General features: G+C 47.6%; 1 protein-coding gene across 1 annotated transcript in view; it reads left to right on the top strand.

The window, feature by feature from the left end:
- The window catches only part of mylka (myosin, light chain kinase a), a 45,323-nt gene that overhangs the window by 16,414 nt on the left and 11,409 nt on the right, over positions 1–17,500 (top strand). The window contains 16 exon segments of the mRNA XM_048239499.1: positions 177–225; positions 551–716; positions 942–1,107; positions 1,355–1,376; positions 1,507–1,696; positions 1,699–2,128; positions 2,588–2,791; positions 3,437–3,571; positions 5,589–5,741; positions 8,493–8,630; positions 9,198–9,395; positions 9,617–9,863; positions 10,088–10,165; positions 10,599–11,398; positions 12,539–12,655; positions 13,477–13,545. Of these exon segments, the coding sequence (XP_048095456.1) occupies positions 177–225; positions 551–716; positions 942–1,107; positions 1,355–1,376; positions 1,507–1,696; positions 1,699–2,128; positions 2,588–2,791; positions 3,437–3,571; positions 5,589–5,741; positions 8,493–8,630; positions 9,198–9,395; positions 9,617–9,863; positions 10,088–10,165; positions 10,599–11,398; positions 12,539–12,655; positions 13,477–13,545 (3,162 nt within the window).

The raw sequence follows: 17,500 nt of genomic DNA, 5'->3' as shown, positions 1-17,500 counted from the left end.
ACTTAGGCACCTCAAACTTACTAAACATAAACAGAAGCATATGTCGCACAGAAAACATCCCACAACAAGTAGCCACACAGACATTTAGTTATGAACCATTGTTGGGGTAAAAACTACTGAAGTAATCACGAAAACATGTTAGTGCTGTAATAAAGGTGTTTTCTGTTATACCTCAGGTAATGCAGCAAAGAAATATGGCCTTCCAACAAACAGTAGAACAACAGGGTAAGCTGATGGTTCTTCATTCTGGGACTTCTTCCTAAAACCCAGCTTTGGTCTGTTTGAATATCTGTGGAATGGGAGAACATGATGCAGAGTTTTGATAGATCTGGATAATTTTCCTCATCATTTTGCTTCTTATGTGTCCTTGTTTTTATTTCCTCTGTGTTTTATAAACTGCATACCGAAAGGCTAAGTTGTCAACCACGCGCTGCAGTCTCATAGTGTTTGTCTGTTATGAAAAGAGTAGTTAGTGGCTATTAAAACACGCTGGGAGGATGAGAGGCTGGGACACTGGGACGTCTGACCAAATTCTTTCCCATGATCCCAGGGGTCGTTTCGGTGTCCCTGCCGCGGAGAACCGGCCCAGCATCTGGGGGGAAAGTCCCCCCAAGTTTGTGACCAAGCCTTCACGGCTGTTCCTGCGGGTGGGACAAAGTGGCAAGTTCTCGGCCAAGATCACCGGGCGTCCTCAACCACAGGTGGTGTGGCTCAAGGTGAGAGAGAGAGAGAGAGAGAGAAAGAGATGGAGAGATAGAAAGAGAGAGTAAAAGAGAGCAAGAAAAACAGAGAGGGGTGAGGAACTGTCAAAGGGGAGAAAACAGACAGACAGACAGACAGATAGGGTTAGGGCTAAGGTTGGGATTAGGGTTAAAGAGAGAGTTAGAGATACAGACAGAAGTCCCCCTGCATCTGTGTCTCACTGTCTTTGTTCCCCACAGGGAGATGAGGAGCTCCATGCCTCCGGCCGCTACGGCATGTTCGAGAGGTCCGGAATCCACTTCCTGGAGATCCGCGACGCCTGCCCAGAGGACGCAGGAACGTACACCTGCTCAGTCTTCAACAGCGCCGGCAAGGCCATGGCTTCGGCTGAACTGAACATTCAAGGTAGAGAACATACTGTTACCTGAGCTGTCTTGAGCTGACAGCTAAGCTCTTTATCATTTACTCAATCCTGCCTTGAACCGAACACAGTTGATCTAGGGATAATAAAATAAGAGCTGACCTGCCATGGCCTGCATACCCTCCCCAACCCTGCATTTATTTCTTTACTTCCAATGTGAGTGCAGTGAGTAGAACATCTTATCTGGCATGCTAGGCATACCTTTGTAAATGGGTTTGTTTTTCATTACAGGTTCAGGGACAGAGTCAAGCACGTAAGTCCGCTTATGTGATACAACCAATACATACCTTAGGTAGGCCTGAGAAAATATAGTGGAATGTTTTCTGAATATACACTGAGCTGGTAACATAACAGCCTCCTGAATTGTTTCCACTCTCATGCAGAACCCGGCCGGCTCCTGAAGTCAGCCTGGCCTCAAAGGTGGCAGAAACCCCATCAGGCCGCCACGCCAGCAATGGCCTAACGAGTGACCAGCAGTCCAGCAGACCTCAGTCAGAGGCGTCAGAGCGCAAGGTCACTAGTACTGTCACAGTCACCAGAGACACCAAAGAGGTCACCGAGACGAGGGCGGAGGGCTGGAGAAACACAGTGGCGCCCCCAAAACAACAACAACAACAACAACAACACACACTGAGCCCAGAGAAGAGGGCGCCAGGAGGGCAGAGTCTCGGCTGAAGGCCTCCACGTCCAGCCCTGCGTCCAGCCCTGCGACCAGCTCCAGCTCCAACTCCACCTCCAGCTCAGTCAGGCCCCAGCAGCCAGTGGGGGTTGGGGCAGGCGCACAGGCGTCCAGAGAGCTGGGGAGGGTGGGTAGGGGTGCAGGAGAGCTCTCCAGCGCTGGCCGAGCGCCTGGGGCCTCGTCCCCCTCGGAGCCCAGTAGAGAGGTCCTCAGGCTGGGTAGAGAGACCCGGGCAGACTCACTGGTGGGAGCAGCTCCCAGATTTGAGCTCCAGCCTCCGAGCCAAGATGCCCTGGAGGGTACCAAAGTCCTGTTCAAATGCCAAGGTAACTAGAATCATCTGCTGATGATGTGTCTTTGGAAGTTATAGTTTTAAGACACTGATTGTTTCTGATACATTCATAACAGCTGCCTGGGTTGCTTAACTGGATTAGACATACAGTACTCTATGCTAAATGCATCCATTCTTGGTATGGCTATGTGTTCTCTTAGAACAATACTAAGGTAGTATATTTTTGCTAACAAGGTAAACTTATTGTATTTGCAAAGAAACTGTACTAAAATTGTGTCAAACTGTACTTATAGGACCACTATTTGTTGTCCCATTACATAACCTTTTTCTAAAAGGTTTTTAGAAAGGCTAGCAGTGCCTATTGTTTATCTAAGATGTTCTGTACCTCATTTGTGTTGGTGTCACATACTTAACTTTGACTATTTTTGTCCACTGCCCCCTCTTAATGACTTTTATCATAAGCCCTTAATGAGCTCACTGTGGTCTTTGGCAGTGTCGGGCTCCCCGCTGCCCACTGTGAGCTGGCTGAAGGATGGCCACCCCGCCAAGCCTCAAGCCGGACTCAGCCTGCAGCAGGAGGGAGACGTGCACCTGCTCTGCATCGACCGGGCACAGAGGAGCGACGCCGGCCAGTACGGCTGCACCGCCACCAACAGCCGGGGGAAGGTGACCGCCACCTGGACACTCCACGTGAAGAGTGAGAACCCCTCTCAGTGATGCTGCCCATTAATCTTGCTAATAGGGATGTGCCCATGTGTGTGTGTGTGTGTGTGTGTGTGTGTGTGTGTGTCTGTGCTGCACATGTGTGTGTGTGTGTGTGTGTGTGTGTGCTCAGTATTTCAGTACAAGGATAATCAAAATGTGTTTTTATAATCAGCCTGGCCAGGTCATGGAGTATGTTGTTAAGGAGCCCTGAAGCATCTAATCTCTGGCATCTCAGAAAAATAACTATTTTTAAACACAAGGCACTGAGTAATGCATACTTTTTGTTACTTTATTTAAGCATCAACATACCAATCTCTAATTGTAAGCACTCCAGTGAGCTAATGCGCACTCCATGTTATCGTGTTCTCACTGTAATCATACAGTAGGTTGCGTTATCCATGAGATAACATGCTTCTGGCAGTCTACATCATCTGTAGGCACGCTAAGCCTGAAGAAACTGGGCCATCTGCTGGCAAATTAACATCACTGCAGATTCAGATTCCAAGACAGTCAGTGTGCCACATTTTGCATTTCACTCTGCCAGGACCATATAGTGACTCAGACCATTAAGCCACACTGAAGTCACCGCTGATGTCCAGGAGAGAGTGTGTTCAGAGCAGTGTTGTGGTGTCCACAGGTCAACGTCCAGAAGGTAGAGCGCCCGTGTTCAGCAGCCTGCTAAAGGGCTGCTCTGTGACCGCCGGTCAGGACTTCACCCTGCTGTGCTCCGTGGAGGGGAGACCCGTGCCCGCTGTCACCTGGCTGCTGGACGGTGAGAGGCTGAATGAGTGAGGGGCCGTGTGTGACAGAGGAGAGTGGCAGACGGTGTGTATGAGATGTGTGTGTGTGTACTACTCACCACCTAAGTTTTTTTCTCCTCTGGTCAGCACATAGGGTAGAAGGGGTCATTTATGGTGGGGGCAGTACAGGTGTTTTTGTATAATTACTGTCCCTTACATTTACCTTAAAACCACCCCAGAACCACTTCCTAGAGTGCCTAAGATTCAAACTTTAGTTCGCTCTGATCTCTGATTGAGTGTTTCCCAAGACGCCCTGTGGTGTGGTGCCTGCCCTTGCCAGCAGGGGGCATTGGTAGACTTCCTATTCTAAAATAAGCTGTCCCGTAAATGCTCAGTGTATTTTATGACAACTACAAAAACAAGTTTACAGGGTAGAGGGACTACTGAGATGTGCCTATTCTGAGAGGCAGAGGCCGGTTCAGCTACGAGGCTCTGTGTGCAGTGGACTGGATGTCAGCTATTGCCTTTCCTCTCTAAGAAACCTGCCAAAGACTTGCTACTCAAACAGATTATTTACCCTTTTGTCTTTCTGTGCAGCTCACTGAAATGTTTGTTTGAGGAAGTAGTCTGCCCTTGGTTATGAATGACAGCATGGATCTTAGAGATTATGTTTCTGAGATGGAGTGGCTGGCTTTTTGAGGAGACATTGGAATGTTTGATTAGTGTTGTTGGTTTCATATTATAGGAGACTTGAGAAGAAAGTTTTGGGATTGGGATTTAAGAGAATGAATATTCACAACTTTGCTTTTTTCCCTATAAGACTTCAAGCTCTATATAACACCTCATAGATACTGGTTTGCTGTTAAACATTGTGACAAAATGTGTTACTTACGGACCACAAATTGGCCAATATAATGACCTAAATGGAAAACACTTTTCCACTTGGCAATTCTGAGATGACATGTCCATTCCCAGCAACGCTTTGTCACTAAATAGGTCTGCTCGTTAGGCTGACACAAAACACTACAGCCAGTCGAAGCCAAATTAGATGTTGAGGAATTGCATAGTCAAAGAGCTTAAATATGCCTTGGAAAGTGAGCAATGGCAGCTTATCTCTCTCATGTATAGTGTGCAGTCATATGGTTTATATACAACCATTGGACTGTAATAGCCACATGTTGACAATATTAAGCTGAAAGCTCTCCAAACATTCTTTAGCCTCTTATCAATTCTCTATCAGAGAAAACAGGGACAGGGGCCTTTCTAGGTAAAGGATTACTCATAGTTTCCACAACATGTTTTATACCTTTGTGTTGCGGTGAACAGGAAGCCCAGATGTCTAAAAAAAAAAGGCTGATGCGATCTGTTGGCCACAAGCAGTGGAACGAGAGTTTTTAATGTGTACTACTGTACGAAAACAGGAATGGATCCCATGACCCTGCACGTCTGGGATAGAGGCACCGGGCTGTTGAAACTCTTTACTGCTGGAACCAGCAGTGTGAGCTATCACAGTGTCAAGTCCAAATGCAAACCCCAGGAACCCATATAAAGGAATATTGTGCATTGCTCCCTTGTGAAATCTAACACCCAGCCAGACTTGGCGAGTGCTTTGCCTGAAAAGCAGACATCGTTGTGCAGAGCTGGATGATTATGAAATCTCCATGAGCTCAACAAATAAAAGTTGACATGGATTTGAATATGCCCTTCTTGGGATGGATGACCTCACAGAGGCCATTGGCTTCAGCAGATAGTGACAGAGGATCACTGGATATCAGGGTCAAAATGTTATCTCTATAACAGCCTGTCAGCACCTTATTTACACATACTGTATATTCCATGCCATGATTTATGGGATTACACGGTTTGGAGCCCTCTTTCAACATATTGATATATACTCAGAACTCAGAATGCATTATTATTTGTTTCTTCCATTGCCAATGCAGGCACATTTATATCCTTCGTATCTTATTACTCCAACATGTATTCCTAAGCATCACTTGTGTTCGTGTGATAAAGTGTGAAGGTCTCCCCTTCGCTCTCTCCTTCCAGATAAGCCATGCCAGCATGCCCAGACCGCATTCGAGAGGGGCCAGGCTCAGCTCACGGTGCAGGGGGCACTGCCAGACGACGCCGGTTCCTACTTTTGTGTGGCTGAGAATGAGCACGGACGAACCGAATGCTCCGCCATCGTACTGGTCAAAGGTGGGCCGCTGTTCTTACACTCTCCTCTCCTCTCGCTTTGTGTGTAGAGTTTCTCTCCCTCTAACGTCCCATCCATTCCACCACCAACAGTCAGGAACTCCATTCGGCCATGTCAGGTTTTTTTTTTTTTTTTTTAAAGAGACCTCCCTGCATTCTGCATTTATATTCTGCTTACTGCAAATGGATGCAGTAAGCAGCTCTGGGGGTTTTGGTCGTGTCACATTTGTTAGCTTCTGACTCCACAGCACACTGAGCACTTTCTCTGCTGTACCTTTCTGCCTATTTTAAGACATGGAAAAAAAGTCCCCCTCTGTGTGCTAAAATTATCCCACTGCCATAAAAATGTCCAAAAAGAAGGAGAGGACCATAGGACTTGAACATCCCCAGCATGTTTTCATATCAAATCGACATCCATCTCTCTCTCTATGCCTATTTTTAAAGGACTGTCAGCTACCTTCTTGGCCAAACTGCATCTTACCATTGATCATGTGAAAGAATCAGGGCTTATTGTCTCAGGAAATCTCAAGTGGACCATTTAAATAAGCAAAAGATGTCTCCATTTTGGTCAACCCGTCTTTGTTTTTAATCTCTGATAAGTGAATGCCAGCTCTCTTTTTTCGTAGGCTGGTTATTTTAGGCCTAGACGTACAGTACTGTAGCATTAAAGGAAACATCTGCTTTCTGCATTCCTGCGTGCATCTCGTCTGTCGGTGCAAAGGTTCAGTTCTGAGTGGGTAAAAATGCGAAATACCATCAGTTTCCCACACACACGACCACCAAGCCAGTCTGCACTCTGCAGGCTCTCCTACATACAGTACAAGAGACAGAGAAGAGGACACGTAAACATTGAACAAATAAAGAATTATGATCAAGCATGGGTGCATGCATGATCATAATGGCCGTGCCTGTACTGAGTAAACTCATCTGAAAGTGAGTGAGAGGAGAGGAAAGGTCTGAGAGGCTACACTGGAGCTCAGCTGTCTAAGCAGCGGTGATGGGAGCGAGCTGGAGCTGCTCGATGTCCAATAACCACCCCCCCCCCCCCCCCCCCCCCCCCCCCCCACACACACACACACCCTCCCCTTCCGTGGCATTTGGGCAATGTATACAGACGATGGGCCAGAGTTTATGGAGCCCCCCAGCCCTGTCCCAAAGGGTTTTTGTGGGGGGAACCTGGAGCAGTGGCACAGAACGGTGTACCATACATGGAGAGCTCAAACCGGAGAAGCCTCCCGGTCTCTTTCTCTCTCTCTCACTCTCACACACACACACACACACACACACCCACCACACACACACACACACAGTGGTGGTTTCCACTGTGAAGAAGAAATAGCCTCCTTTTTTTAGCCTGGATAAAAAAGTAATCATGAAAGCTTTCAAGAATGCCAGGGATGAGAAATTTATTCATTATAGTTTTTTTGAGTCTGGTTTCCATCTCCTGTTTTCTGGTATCATCTTAACAGTTATGATACCTCGGGGAAGATCTGGGAATGTGTTTCTGTTTCAGAATGAACTTGACAGTGAGTTTATATTCAGTTTCATCCAGAGTCGATTAATTTTCACGCTTCTATGAGTCAGTAAACTTGGAAAGAGTGCCACCTTTTCCCTTCAAAGGCATGGAGTACTGCCTTGGAGAAGATTGCCCTAGCACTTGCACACTGAGCATGTCACACAATGCTAAAAACATAGCCTTTTCACTGTTGTAGTTGGGTCTGATTGAAAGAACTCATGCTGAGGTTGCATTCAAAGGAAGTATGTAGGTTGTGGATCCAAACTCTGAACTCCCAAAATATCTTGTGCCGTCTTCTCCAGCATAAATAGGCTAAAAAGTAATTGGCGCAAAGCTCATTCAGTGTCATTAACAATTAAGATTCTACGAAATCAAAACGAGAGTCTGCTAGGGGTCACTAAGTGCAGCTTTAATGTGATTTGGCCCTCTCGGAATGATTTCTGGCTCGGTGGATGCATGCTTATGGCTCACTGCATCAGGTCACACTTGGGCAGCCTGACTGCTGTAATGTCTTAATGGCCGCCGAGACACTGTCCATGCGCCTCACCAGAACGCTGCTCTGAGGATGGTATTACACTGTGTGTTTTCCCAAAGACAATAACACGGAGGGCTGCTTATGACATTACGGCATGTTATGTGTCCTCTCCTGGACACTTGTTTATGCATTGGACGTGCACTGGGAGTGGGTTGCCAGAGAAAATAAACTAAATCTTCTGTAACTGTTCGATGGCACACTATCCTGGAGGGGGGGGGGGGAAGCATGAGAGAGAAAAGAGAAAGAGAGAGAGAGAGGAGATCGAGTTTACCCACTGTAGTCCCGTGGCATGGTGAATGCATTAGTTTCCCCATACTGTATGAGATGGTGGCCAGCTGATATTTTGATGTTGGAAACGTCCGAGTCTTTCCCATCTGATAGAGGCGGTCTCTGGGGACGCGCTCTCAGGGAGGACATGTGTACACTGTATATTCCTGTATCTGATGTGCCAGAAATAAATCACACCCCATTTACCCACTCCACTCTGTGTACTTCTTGTGACATTTCAGTAATTAATGTTGATGGTTATGATAATAAGAATAATCACTGTGACAGGAAAAAGGACACAGTGGGAGAAATGGACGCCTATGCTTTCCACTTCACTTCTGCATCGGTCACTCTGACCTCAGCCCACAGTTGTATTCGAACTAAGTGAGTTATTTTGTCTTTACCACAAGTTGACTGACCATTTGTTCAATTTCAGAGAAGCCAAGTGTCAAAAGGACTAAAGCTACTAAAGCGGTTGACCCAAGTAGACCGTCCGCACCGGTGTTCCTGAGAGGCCTGAAGGACCTGAAGGTGATGGACGGCAGCCAGGTGATCATGTCCGTGGAGGTGGCAGGTAGGCGGCTCTCTCCATGTAGCATCTGATGCTAACTGTCACTGACCGCCATTTCCTAAACTGGGACGCTAAGACCTGTGGCTTTTGTTCTAAAGAGTCTGTTTGCTTTGCTGAGTGGTATTTCCTCTGAGGCCTCTGGAGATGAGATGTTGTGGAGCACTCTCACTGTGTGCTCTCGTTTCCTCCCAGTGAGTGACCTGAGGGCATGATTCCTCTCAGATTATTATATAATCTCCCAGACTTCCTGTGTGTGTGTGTGTGTGTGTGTGTGTGTGTGTGTGTGTGTGTGTGTGTGTGTGTGTGTGTGTGTGTGTGTGTGGTGTGTGTCAGTGGGAGATGTCACATCTGTTCCTTGGTCTCTTAATTTCCTTGGGACCCTAAAATGTCAGTTCACATAGTAAAATAGACTTTGATAGCTTTAATACAACTGTAGGTGTTGATGTTTGCCTCAATAGTAGCTTGGCATTTGTCATATGTACGTGTAAAATCATCCTTCTTAACATCTTGACTGGACTGACACTGAACTCTTTAACTAATCGAATGCCCTTCACCTATACCATTTCCTAGGCAACCCTCCACCAGAGGTGGTGTGGCTTCACAATGGCAAGGAAATCCAGGAGTCCGAGGACTTCCATTTCGAGCGGAAGGGGGGCGAATGCACTCTGTTCATCCAGGAGGTGTTCCCTGAAGACACAGGCAAATACACCTGTGAGGTGTGGAATGAGGTGGGAGAGGCGCGCTCCGAGGCTTCTCTCACTGTGCAAGGTACACATGTCCACTCTCTTCAGTCCCTGGCCGGTACCTTCCACTACCACCCTAATGCATGCATGCTGATTAGCTGATACTGTGTTTGTTTATTGACTCAGGTACTGTGATGGGCTGTGGCCAAAAACCTCTGTGATTACTGAGCTCTCTTAATGATGGTCATTTTCTTGTGGTAGTCTTCCTCATAGCCTGTTCTGTTCTGTGTTGTGTGGGTGCTTTAGAGCCTCAGGACGGTGTCCAGCCCTGGTTCATCACCAAGCCCAAGTCCATGACAGCCAGCCTCGGTCAGCACATCCTGCTGTCCTGTGCCATTGCGGGGGACCCTTTCCCTGAGTACGTGTGGATGAAGGATGGCCAGGAGGTGTCAGCAGGGGCGGACTTTGACATCCTGCAGAAGGAGGATGTGGTCTCCTTGCTCATCAGGAAAGTGAGGCTTCATCATGCCGGGGACTATGAGATCTACCTGAAGTAAGAATACAAAGACAAATCCAAATAAATCCAAATTGTTTCTCTGTTTATATAAGACTTGCAATAGTTTACATAAAATTATCTCATTGTGCATTGGTCACCTTTTTAAGATTTTCAAAATTAGGATCAGACAATCAGTCATGTCAATTGTCTATAATGTGCCATAGGTCTAAAACAATGACTGACATGTTTTCTGAACAATCTGGTTTTCTGTTGTCCTGCAGGAACAAAGTGGGAGATTGCAGTTGTGTCGCCAGCCTGCTGGTCACCGAGGGGAGCTCCCCGGGAGAGTCTCAGAGAGAGTAGGTCCTCAATTGAAGAGTGCCTGAGCTGGGAGTTATTTTTAATGCACCTCCTGCCCCCAGATCCTGGCTCTGAGTCAGACTAATCCCCGAATCTAACCAAATAAATTGTTGACACTACCTCCTCCAGATGTGCCATTGTTCTGAAGGGGGAAAAAAAAAGCTTGGGGCCCCCACTTAGACCAAATTGCCTTATATGGTTACTGAAGTCATCTGTGATGTAACTGTGCCTTTGAATTGAACTGTGCTCTCCCCCCTGTCCATCTCTAGTTAGGTCTCTGTGTGTGTGTGTGTGTGCCGGCCCGTCCACTCAGGTCTCTCTAACCGCCTCTTGTTTTGTTTTTGTTTCTGTGTTTTCTTTTTTTCTGCCCCCCTTCTTTCCTTTCCTTTGCTTTGCTTTCCTTTCCTCCTCTTCCGGTGGGTGCCGATGCAGAGAGGGTGGTGGGCCTGTGGGAGGAGTGGACAGGACATTGCAAGCCAGGGGAGGAGGAGGAGGAGGTGCAAGCGAGGGACACAGCAGTAGCCGCAGCACCAGAGCAGCACAGCAGCAGCAACAGCAACAGCAACAGCAGCAGCAGCAGCAGCAGCAGCAGCAGGGACAGCAGCAGGAGCAGCATCAGGAGGAGGAGGAGGAGGAGGAGGAGGCCAGCGGCGGCGGCAGCAGCACGCAGGGACTCCTGAAGCGGCGCGTGGAGACCCGGGAGCACCGCGAGGACGAGATCCGCCAGCTGGAGCCGCGGCAGCTGGACTTCCGCACAGTGCTGGGCCGCAAGGTCAACACCAAGAGCGTGTCCGAGGAGGACCTGAAAGAGATCACTGCGGAGCAAATGGACTTCCGGGGCAACCTGAAAGGACAGGTGCAGCCCAAGACCCTGTCAGAGGACGAGCGCAAGGGCAAGGCCCCACAGCAGGTTGACTTCAGGTCAGTTCTGGGCAAGAAGGCCCCGCCTGCTGCTCCCCCCAAGCCCCTGGACAAAGGGGTCCTGGGAAAGAAGCCGGCGACCGGCATCGAGAAGAACGGTGAGAGCCCAGCATCCAACTGCGTGGACGAAGGAGAAGGGATTATGGCCAAGACACCCGTGTTCATGAAGAAGCTCAGCGACCTGACCGTGCTGGATGGCCAGCGGCTGCATCTGGAGTGTCAGGTCAGCAGCATCCCCGCGGCCACGATCACTTGGACTCTGGAGGGGAAACCCATCAAGGCGTCCAAATTCATTGTTTTGGCCAACGAGGGTGAGTACTACGGCTTTTTTTATACATTGTGTCGATCACATTTGCAACAATTTGAAATTATGACCACTAAGACATCCAAGAAGGTGTGATTCTTATGAAGGTTTTGTTGACCTGATGCTAGAGCTACAGTAAGTTGCTCCATTAAGTTTAGCTCTCTTCCAAAGTTCCTCAGTCCTGAAAACCTAGCCGACTCCCTACCCTTCCTTAGTGGCTTCCATGAACAGAGGAAAATCAGATCTCCCAACTGATGAAGATGCCCTGTCATCATGGCCACTTTATTCTGTCCTCTGTGCAAGTAATGGTTCTCCCCATAAAAGCGAGCGCTGTGTCATATCTACAACTTGTTATTGCTGTGGTATAAATAGGAGGTGTTAAAAATAGAGGACTCCCTGGTTGGGCTCTCCTGGGGACCACTCTGCCAGGTTTACAGGCATCCACAGCTACAGTAACTGGCTCTGCTGGGGCAGCCCTGGATCATGTGTTGATGGGTGAACCAACTTAGAGGGGGCCTCGCAGAGCCCTGCTTGCCTTGTTATGACATTCTGGTCATCTGGGATAATAGTTTGTACATAGTGGACATTCAGAGTCCAGAGATAATTAAACAGTGGATGAGAGGGCAGCAGTGGTGGCGACAAGGAAAGGATGCTTTCACATTATATACTGCTTCCTCTTTGGCACACTGTTGTGTCTTATGCAATGTACAGCATATTTATAGTGTATAGTGTTTCTTTGTAAGTATACATAAGCTTGAACATGAGTTCCGTGAGAGACAAGCCATTGAGTTTTCAAACAAAGCAAACTAAGTGAAGGAAATATTGGCTCCCATCACAGAAGAAGTGTTGCAAGATGCATTACACAACACTACACTATGTGCATGGCGAGTGCAATGCCGCCTCCCTAGAGGTGTTGTGTCTGTACTTTGGATGTCTGTTGTCCACTTTCAGTTTCTGCTGTTCGTTCCATGCATAGTTGTGTGTAACTGTAGCATCTGTAAACACTCCTCTCTTCCCATAAACATACTGTTAGCATCTCGCCGTGCCAAAGCCCCAACAGTTGTCCCCTCGGAACCTAAGTAAACTTTTCTGCAGAGGAAAGGGTTGCTTCTCATTTTGTAGCGTGTGTGTGTGTGTGTCTGTGTAGGAGGACGCTGTTCCCTGACCATTAACAAGGCCCTGCCGGAGGACGAGGGCCAGTACACATGCCGGGCGGAGAACGCGGGCGGGAAGGCGGAGTGCTCCTGCGTGGTGCTGGTGGACGGTGAGTGCCCCAAGTGTATCTGTTCTCTCCCCAGAGGCCCCGAGGCCAGGAACTTCCTGCAATTACACTCCGCCGTACAATTACCCGTCCCTGAGCCAAGCACGTCGTCCTGCCCAGGCCTGCTCCTCACAAACACAAGCAGGGCTACTGCTCCTGGTGTCATGAAACAGCCTCTTATTCATTTGGAAACAACTGCAGCTCAAAAAAGCCGTCAAAATGTCTTAAAAGAGCATATAATTTGGTGCCAAATATTTCAATGGAGTGCAAAAGACATTGACCTCTTTTTGGTATTTGACAATGGTATTCATGCTTATTCAAATATACATGTTTCTGTATTATGCTTGAATGCCTATTTTCAGTTCCTGAGCCGTGACAGAGCCCATTTCCCATTAGGGACCAAAACTCATTTGAAGGGTAGATTCATGACAGGAGTCGTTGTAAGAGACAAGACTCCAGGGCCTGTAGGACTAGGTCATGTAAAACTAAACTGACATTAATGGTGTTGTTATGAGCCAAAAATATATGACCGGCCTGTAGTTCAATGCTGGATTTAGAAGAAATATAGTGGCACTGTAGCCTATGAAGTAGTCCTTATTGTATATCTCACACAGTATATATGCGTCACTTGCCGGGCCTGTTAGCCATCACACTGTCACAGCAAGCCATTGTACTAGAGGATTGCATGCAGTATATGTTTAAATGCATGCACAGTACATAAAATAGTGTGTGCTTTTGCCATTGTATTTGCAATCTTGGCAAAGGATAATGACTTCACGAGATATCTCACATGTATCTCCCTCTGTTGTCTCTCTCTGCTCCAGATCCTTCGAACAAAAATGCCTCACCAGCTGACAAGAAGACCAAGAAGCCCTCCGCCCCTACCACAGAGAGTGAGTTTTCCAAAATATGCGCTTCCTCATGTCCCAAAAAGGAGCGCCGTGGGATCTCGGAGCCTTTCCCACTGCCGCCACCCGGCCTCTGTGTGAGCGGCTCTTTATAGCACGCAAACAAGAAGGAAAATATTGTTCTGACCTGAGACACGCTCATTAAGTCTGTCCGTCCCATCTGCAGCGGCCTCACCACTTGCGCTGAGGCTGCACACGGAGCATGTATCATGTGCGCGCTCTGAAGAAGCTTAGGGTTCACACTGGTGTCCATGTCAACACTGCAGCCCTGAAACTTTATCTGCAAAGCCGCGTTTTGCAGCTCCTTACAAGGAGCGTCTGTAAAATTTATGCTCCTTTTTGGGGTTAGGGCAAAAGAGGTGTTTGCCGCTCAGATCACAGTAATCTTCCCGTGCTAGAGGAAAATATTCATGAGTTATGTCTTACTTCCTTCTGCATTCCTCTTATGTGAGATTTAGTGTTGGGTACATTAATGTTGGGATGCCTGTAGCAAACCTTGCCCTGTCCTGTCCTTTCTGGAGGAGCTGATTTAGCTTCACTTAAAAGTCCCACGCAAAGCTAAAAAGCATGTTTAGTTTACCCTTCCTCCAGCTTTCACAGTTTATACCCCAGCCACCAGCGCTTTTGTCTACTTAAATGTTTGAAAGAGCTGACTAAGTGGTGTTTTACTGTACTGGACACTTAGTAGAGGTATGTTTGGAAGACAGAGAGACAGAGAGAGAGAGAGAGAGAGGAAAAGAGAAGAATAGGTAAAGAGAGAGGAGAGGAGAGGAAGCCCTTCTGCATGGCTACCCTGCTCTGCTCACTACCCCTCCTCTCCTCAGACTTCCTTGTAAGGCGTGCGTCCTGGGCCAGCTCATTGAGCAGGCTGGCCTCAATACTTTGGACTTCAGCAGAAAACCTGCCAGCTTTCGGTTATGCTCTCCTCCAGCTGGAATGTGTGCCTGATCCAAACGAGCCTTTTCCAACCGGACCTTAGGGCGGTTGGAAATGTGCATCAATGTGTGATGCACATTGAACATCACAACAGCATGGATTTACAGCAGATACATCTTTGTCAAAAATTTGGCACATTTGCTTTTGTCCATGCAGGCTATGTATGGCTATTAAACACAACTGATCAGGTCACGTGGCCTTTGTCAGAACCTCAGATTTCTGGTTATTAAGCAGCTTGATTTGCCTTAATGCATTTACAGCAAATTCAATTTATACTGAATGGTGCACGCAAGGGGGAATAAACAGTCGATGGCGATCCAAGCCAGAATTTTTGAATAATGCTTGAGTCTCTGTTGTGGTTCGCAATAAATGTGCCTTCAATTTCAACAAGTGTCTGGGTTCAGAAAAGAGGTCTTACATTTCAGGCCATTTTGAAAGCTTTCACAAAATCTAATTACACATTCTAAGTGGATAGCCAAACAGTCCCCCCAATAGTTCGGTGGAGATGACAAGCATGGGGAAACGTGTGAAATACTTAATGCAACACAAACAAGCAGTTCCTTTATCCCTGCTGGGAAACACTAACCCCGGCCGAATTTATTTAGTTTTTACCCGGAGGCCCTCTCAGCAGCCAGGGATCCGTCCAGCGTTCAGAGTCCACTCAGCCCATCTGGGTGCATGACCGACGCTGAACCCACTGCAACCCTGGACTCTACCTCCCCACCCCTACCCCCTCCCAGTAAGGCTGCAGCCCCCTACTCAACTCAACATAATTCTGCAGGAGTCCAGGTCCCTTCAGCCCCATATACGCAGACAAACCGTGTCCAAACCGCTTAAACAGGCCCCCCATTGAGAGTTTGCACACATAAAAATGTGGCTACTTTAGTGAGTAGTAGCAAAGCTCTTAACACACAAGCTGTTGTGATCAGATCAAGCATTTGCAATGTGGTGGTCCCACACAGACCAGACTAAACACTGGAATAGGAGGTCAGGTCCCCTCAAAAATTGGATGTAGCTGTGGTGAGCAGGGGTTTTTGGAGGGCTAAAGGGTGGCGTATCGTTGGGTGAAAGTGTCGGTTCTGGTCGGACAAATTTTGACAGCTCCAGTAATGCTTGAGAGGAGCCCTGGGGCCCGGCAGAGCACAGCTGACTGAGCGCACCCTGGGTACACCGCTCCAGAATCACCGCATCCGTAAGCCGATAAGCCCCTCAGCTCCAGCAGGGCAGACGATGAGGAGCTTCTAGCATGCGCTGTGACCAGAGAAAGCCACAGAGGGATTGTACCAATGTCCACTTCCTGGAGGACAATGGCCCCTCTTCACAATGGCACCTCTTCTCCCGGTTAATGTGCTGTTGCTTACGTTGAATGTTCAGGATTTGAAGACATGTTTGTGTCTGGGTCACAGTATTAGTGAGGTTAGCATCTCTCAGGATTGATAGCAACACAAAAATGTGCTGACTTGCATGTCATCCCACATCTGTCCTTAATTCTCGAGAGCTCGCCTGTGGTCAGGCTGTGATAAAGTTGTGTGTTTGCACAAGCGCTATAGGACGACATCTTGGAAACTTTTTATTGCCCCGATGTCATAAGACCCCGGTGGTTCAGCTGTGTATCTTTTTGAAATCAAAAACAGGAGATTGATGAGGAGGAGGCAGACGTCACTGCAGAAGAACGTGCCGAGCACTGTATCATTTTTATAGCGCTGGCCAGACGCTTTCTGCTGCATCACTCTGCACTCTCCTTGGACAAACGCATCGTCTCCCCAGGGCCAGATGATTTGCTACCTATGTGCCCCCTGTTGCGGCAGCTGTAGATGTCCTCACGCAAAAGTCTCCCTCCTTCTCCTATCTCTCTCACCCCCTCTCTCACTCTTTTCCGTCAGTGTCCTTTGACCGTTCTTTCATTATTATCATTCCATTGTCCACAGTTCTAACACATTCTTCTCGGAGACATGAAAAGACTACAATCTCTTATAGTTCTTGGAGCACTCCAGACCACGACGGTGCAGTGTATGTCAGAAAAAAAACTCCTTTGATTATTTAATGGACCTTCTTCTATAGGATCAAGGGCCAGTCTGGTTTAGGCTTTTTGTCCTCTCTGTGACTCCATATCTATTCCTTATCTCAAACTATAATCAAACTATAATTATAATCTCAAAATACAATCAAAATGGTACCAATTAGGTTATAGCGACCGAATGTAATATTTTTTGATCAGAACTAATACAATTGCTCAGTTGGCCGTAGCTCTCTAAACAGATGTTACTGCCATGCATATTGTATGTGTGTATTTTCTTTTCAAATGACACAATGTGTTTGAGTTTTATTGCAGTCTGCACGGCAAAGTTAATTTGTTGTTGAGTTTTGACATGGAGCTGCACTAAATCAGACCCAGCAGTGTTGTGTGTTCCGTACGAACCACTGATTCCTGTATGTGGGATTGAACCGAGTGCTGAAATAGTTTTGTGTTGGAAAAAGGATGTTTTTATTTCCACAGAGAGAGAGCACGATGGTCTCTGAGGCAGAAAGAGGGGAGGGGGATGCGAAGGGGGAAGGGGGGCGGGGGGATTGGATTGGATTGGGGGTTGTTTGGCATGACTGATGACAGAGTCGTCCAGAGCTTAAAGTTTAATTGGTTCAGATTAAATATCCTCTTCGCTGCAACCACTCAGCCTTTTGCATTAAGCAGTTTCGCCCGGCACGTTGTTTCTTGACAGCAATCAAATTCGAAACAAATAGTGCCAGGGGGCGATTTCCTGGATACTTTGGGGCCTATTTTTAGTATGACCAAAAAAGGCAAATACTGGAGACCATAAGCACACACCGGCCGGCCCTCTCCCAGGACATCCACAGTGGAGCTGCTCCCTCCCATCCCCCTTCCCCCCGGCTCACTTATCAAGCACACAGGAGTTTATACTTGCTTTCCCATATACTCCACCAGCCTCACCCGACCAAGCAAACGCATTAGGGCTCCATAGGCATTTTCCATCTGTGGAGCGCTCCA

This window comes from Alosa alosa, chromosome 3 (genome assembly GCF_017589495.1).
Source record: "Alosa alosa isolate M-15738 ecotype Scorff River chromosome 3, AALO_Geno_1.1, whole genome shotgun sequence".
Taxonomy (NCBI): Eukaryota; Metazoa; Chordata; class Actinopteri; order Clupeiformes; family Clupeidae; genus Alosa; species Alosa alosa.
Note: the sequence above shows the minus strand (reverse complement) of the source record. Positions and strands in the feature narration are given on the sequence as shown.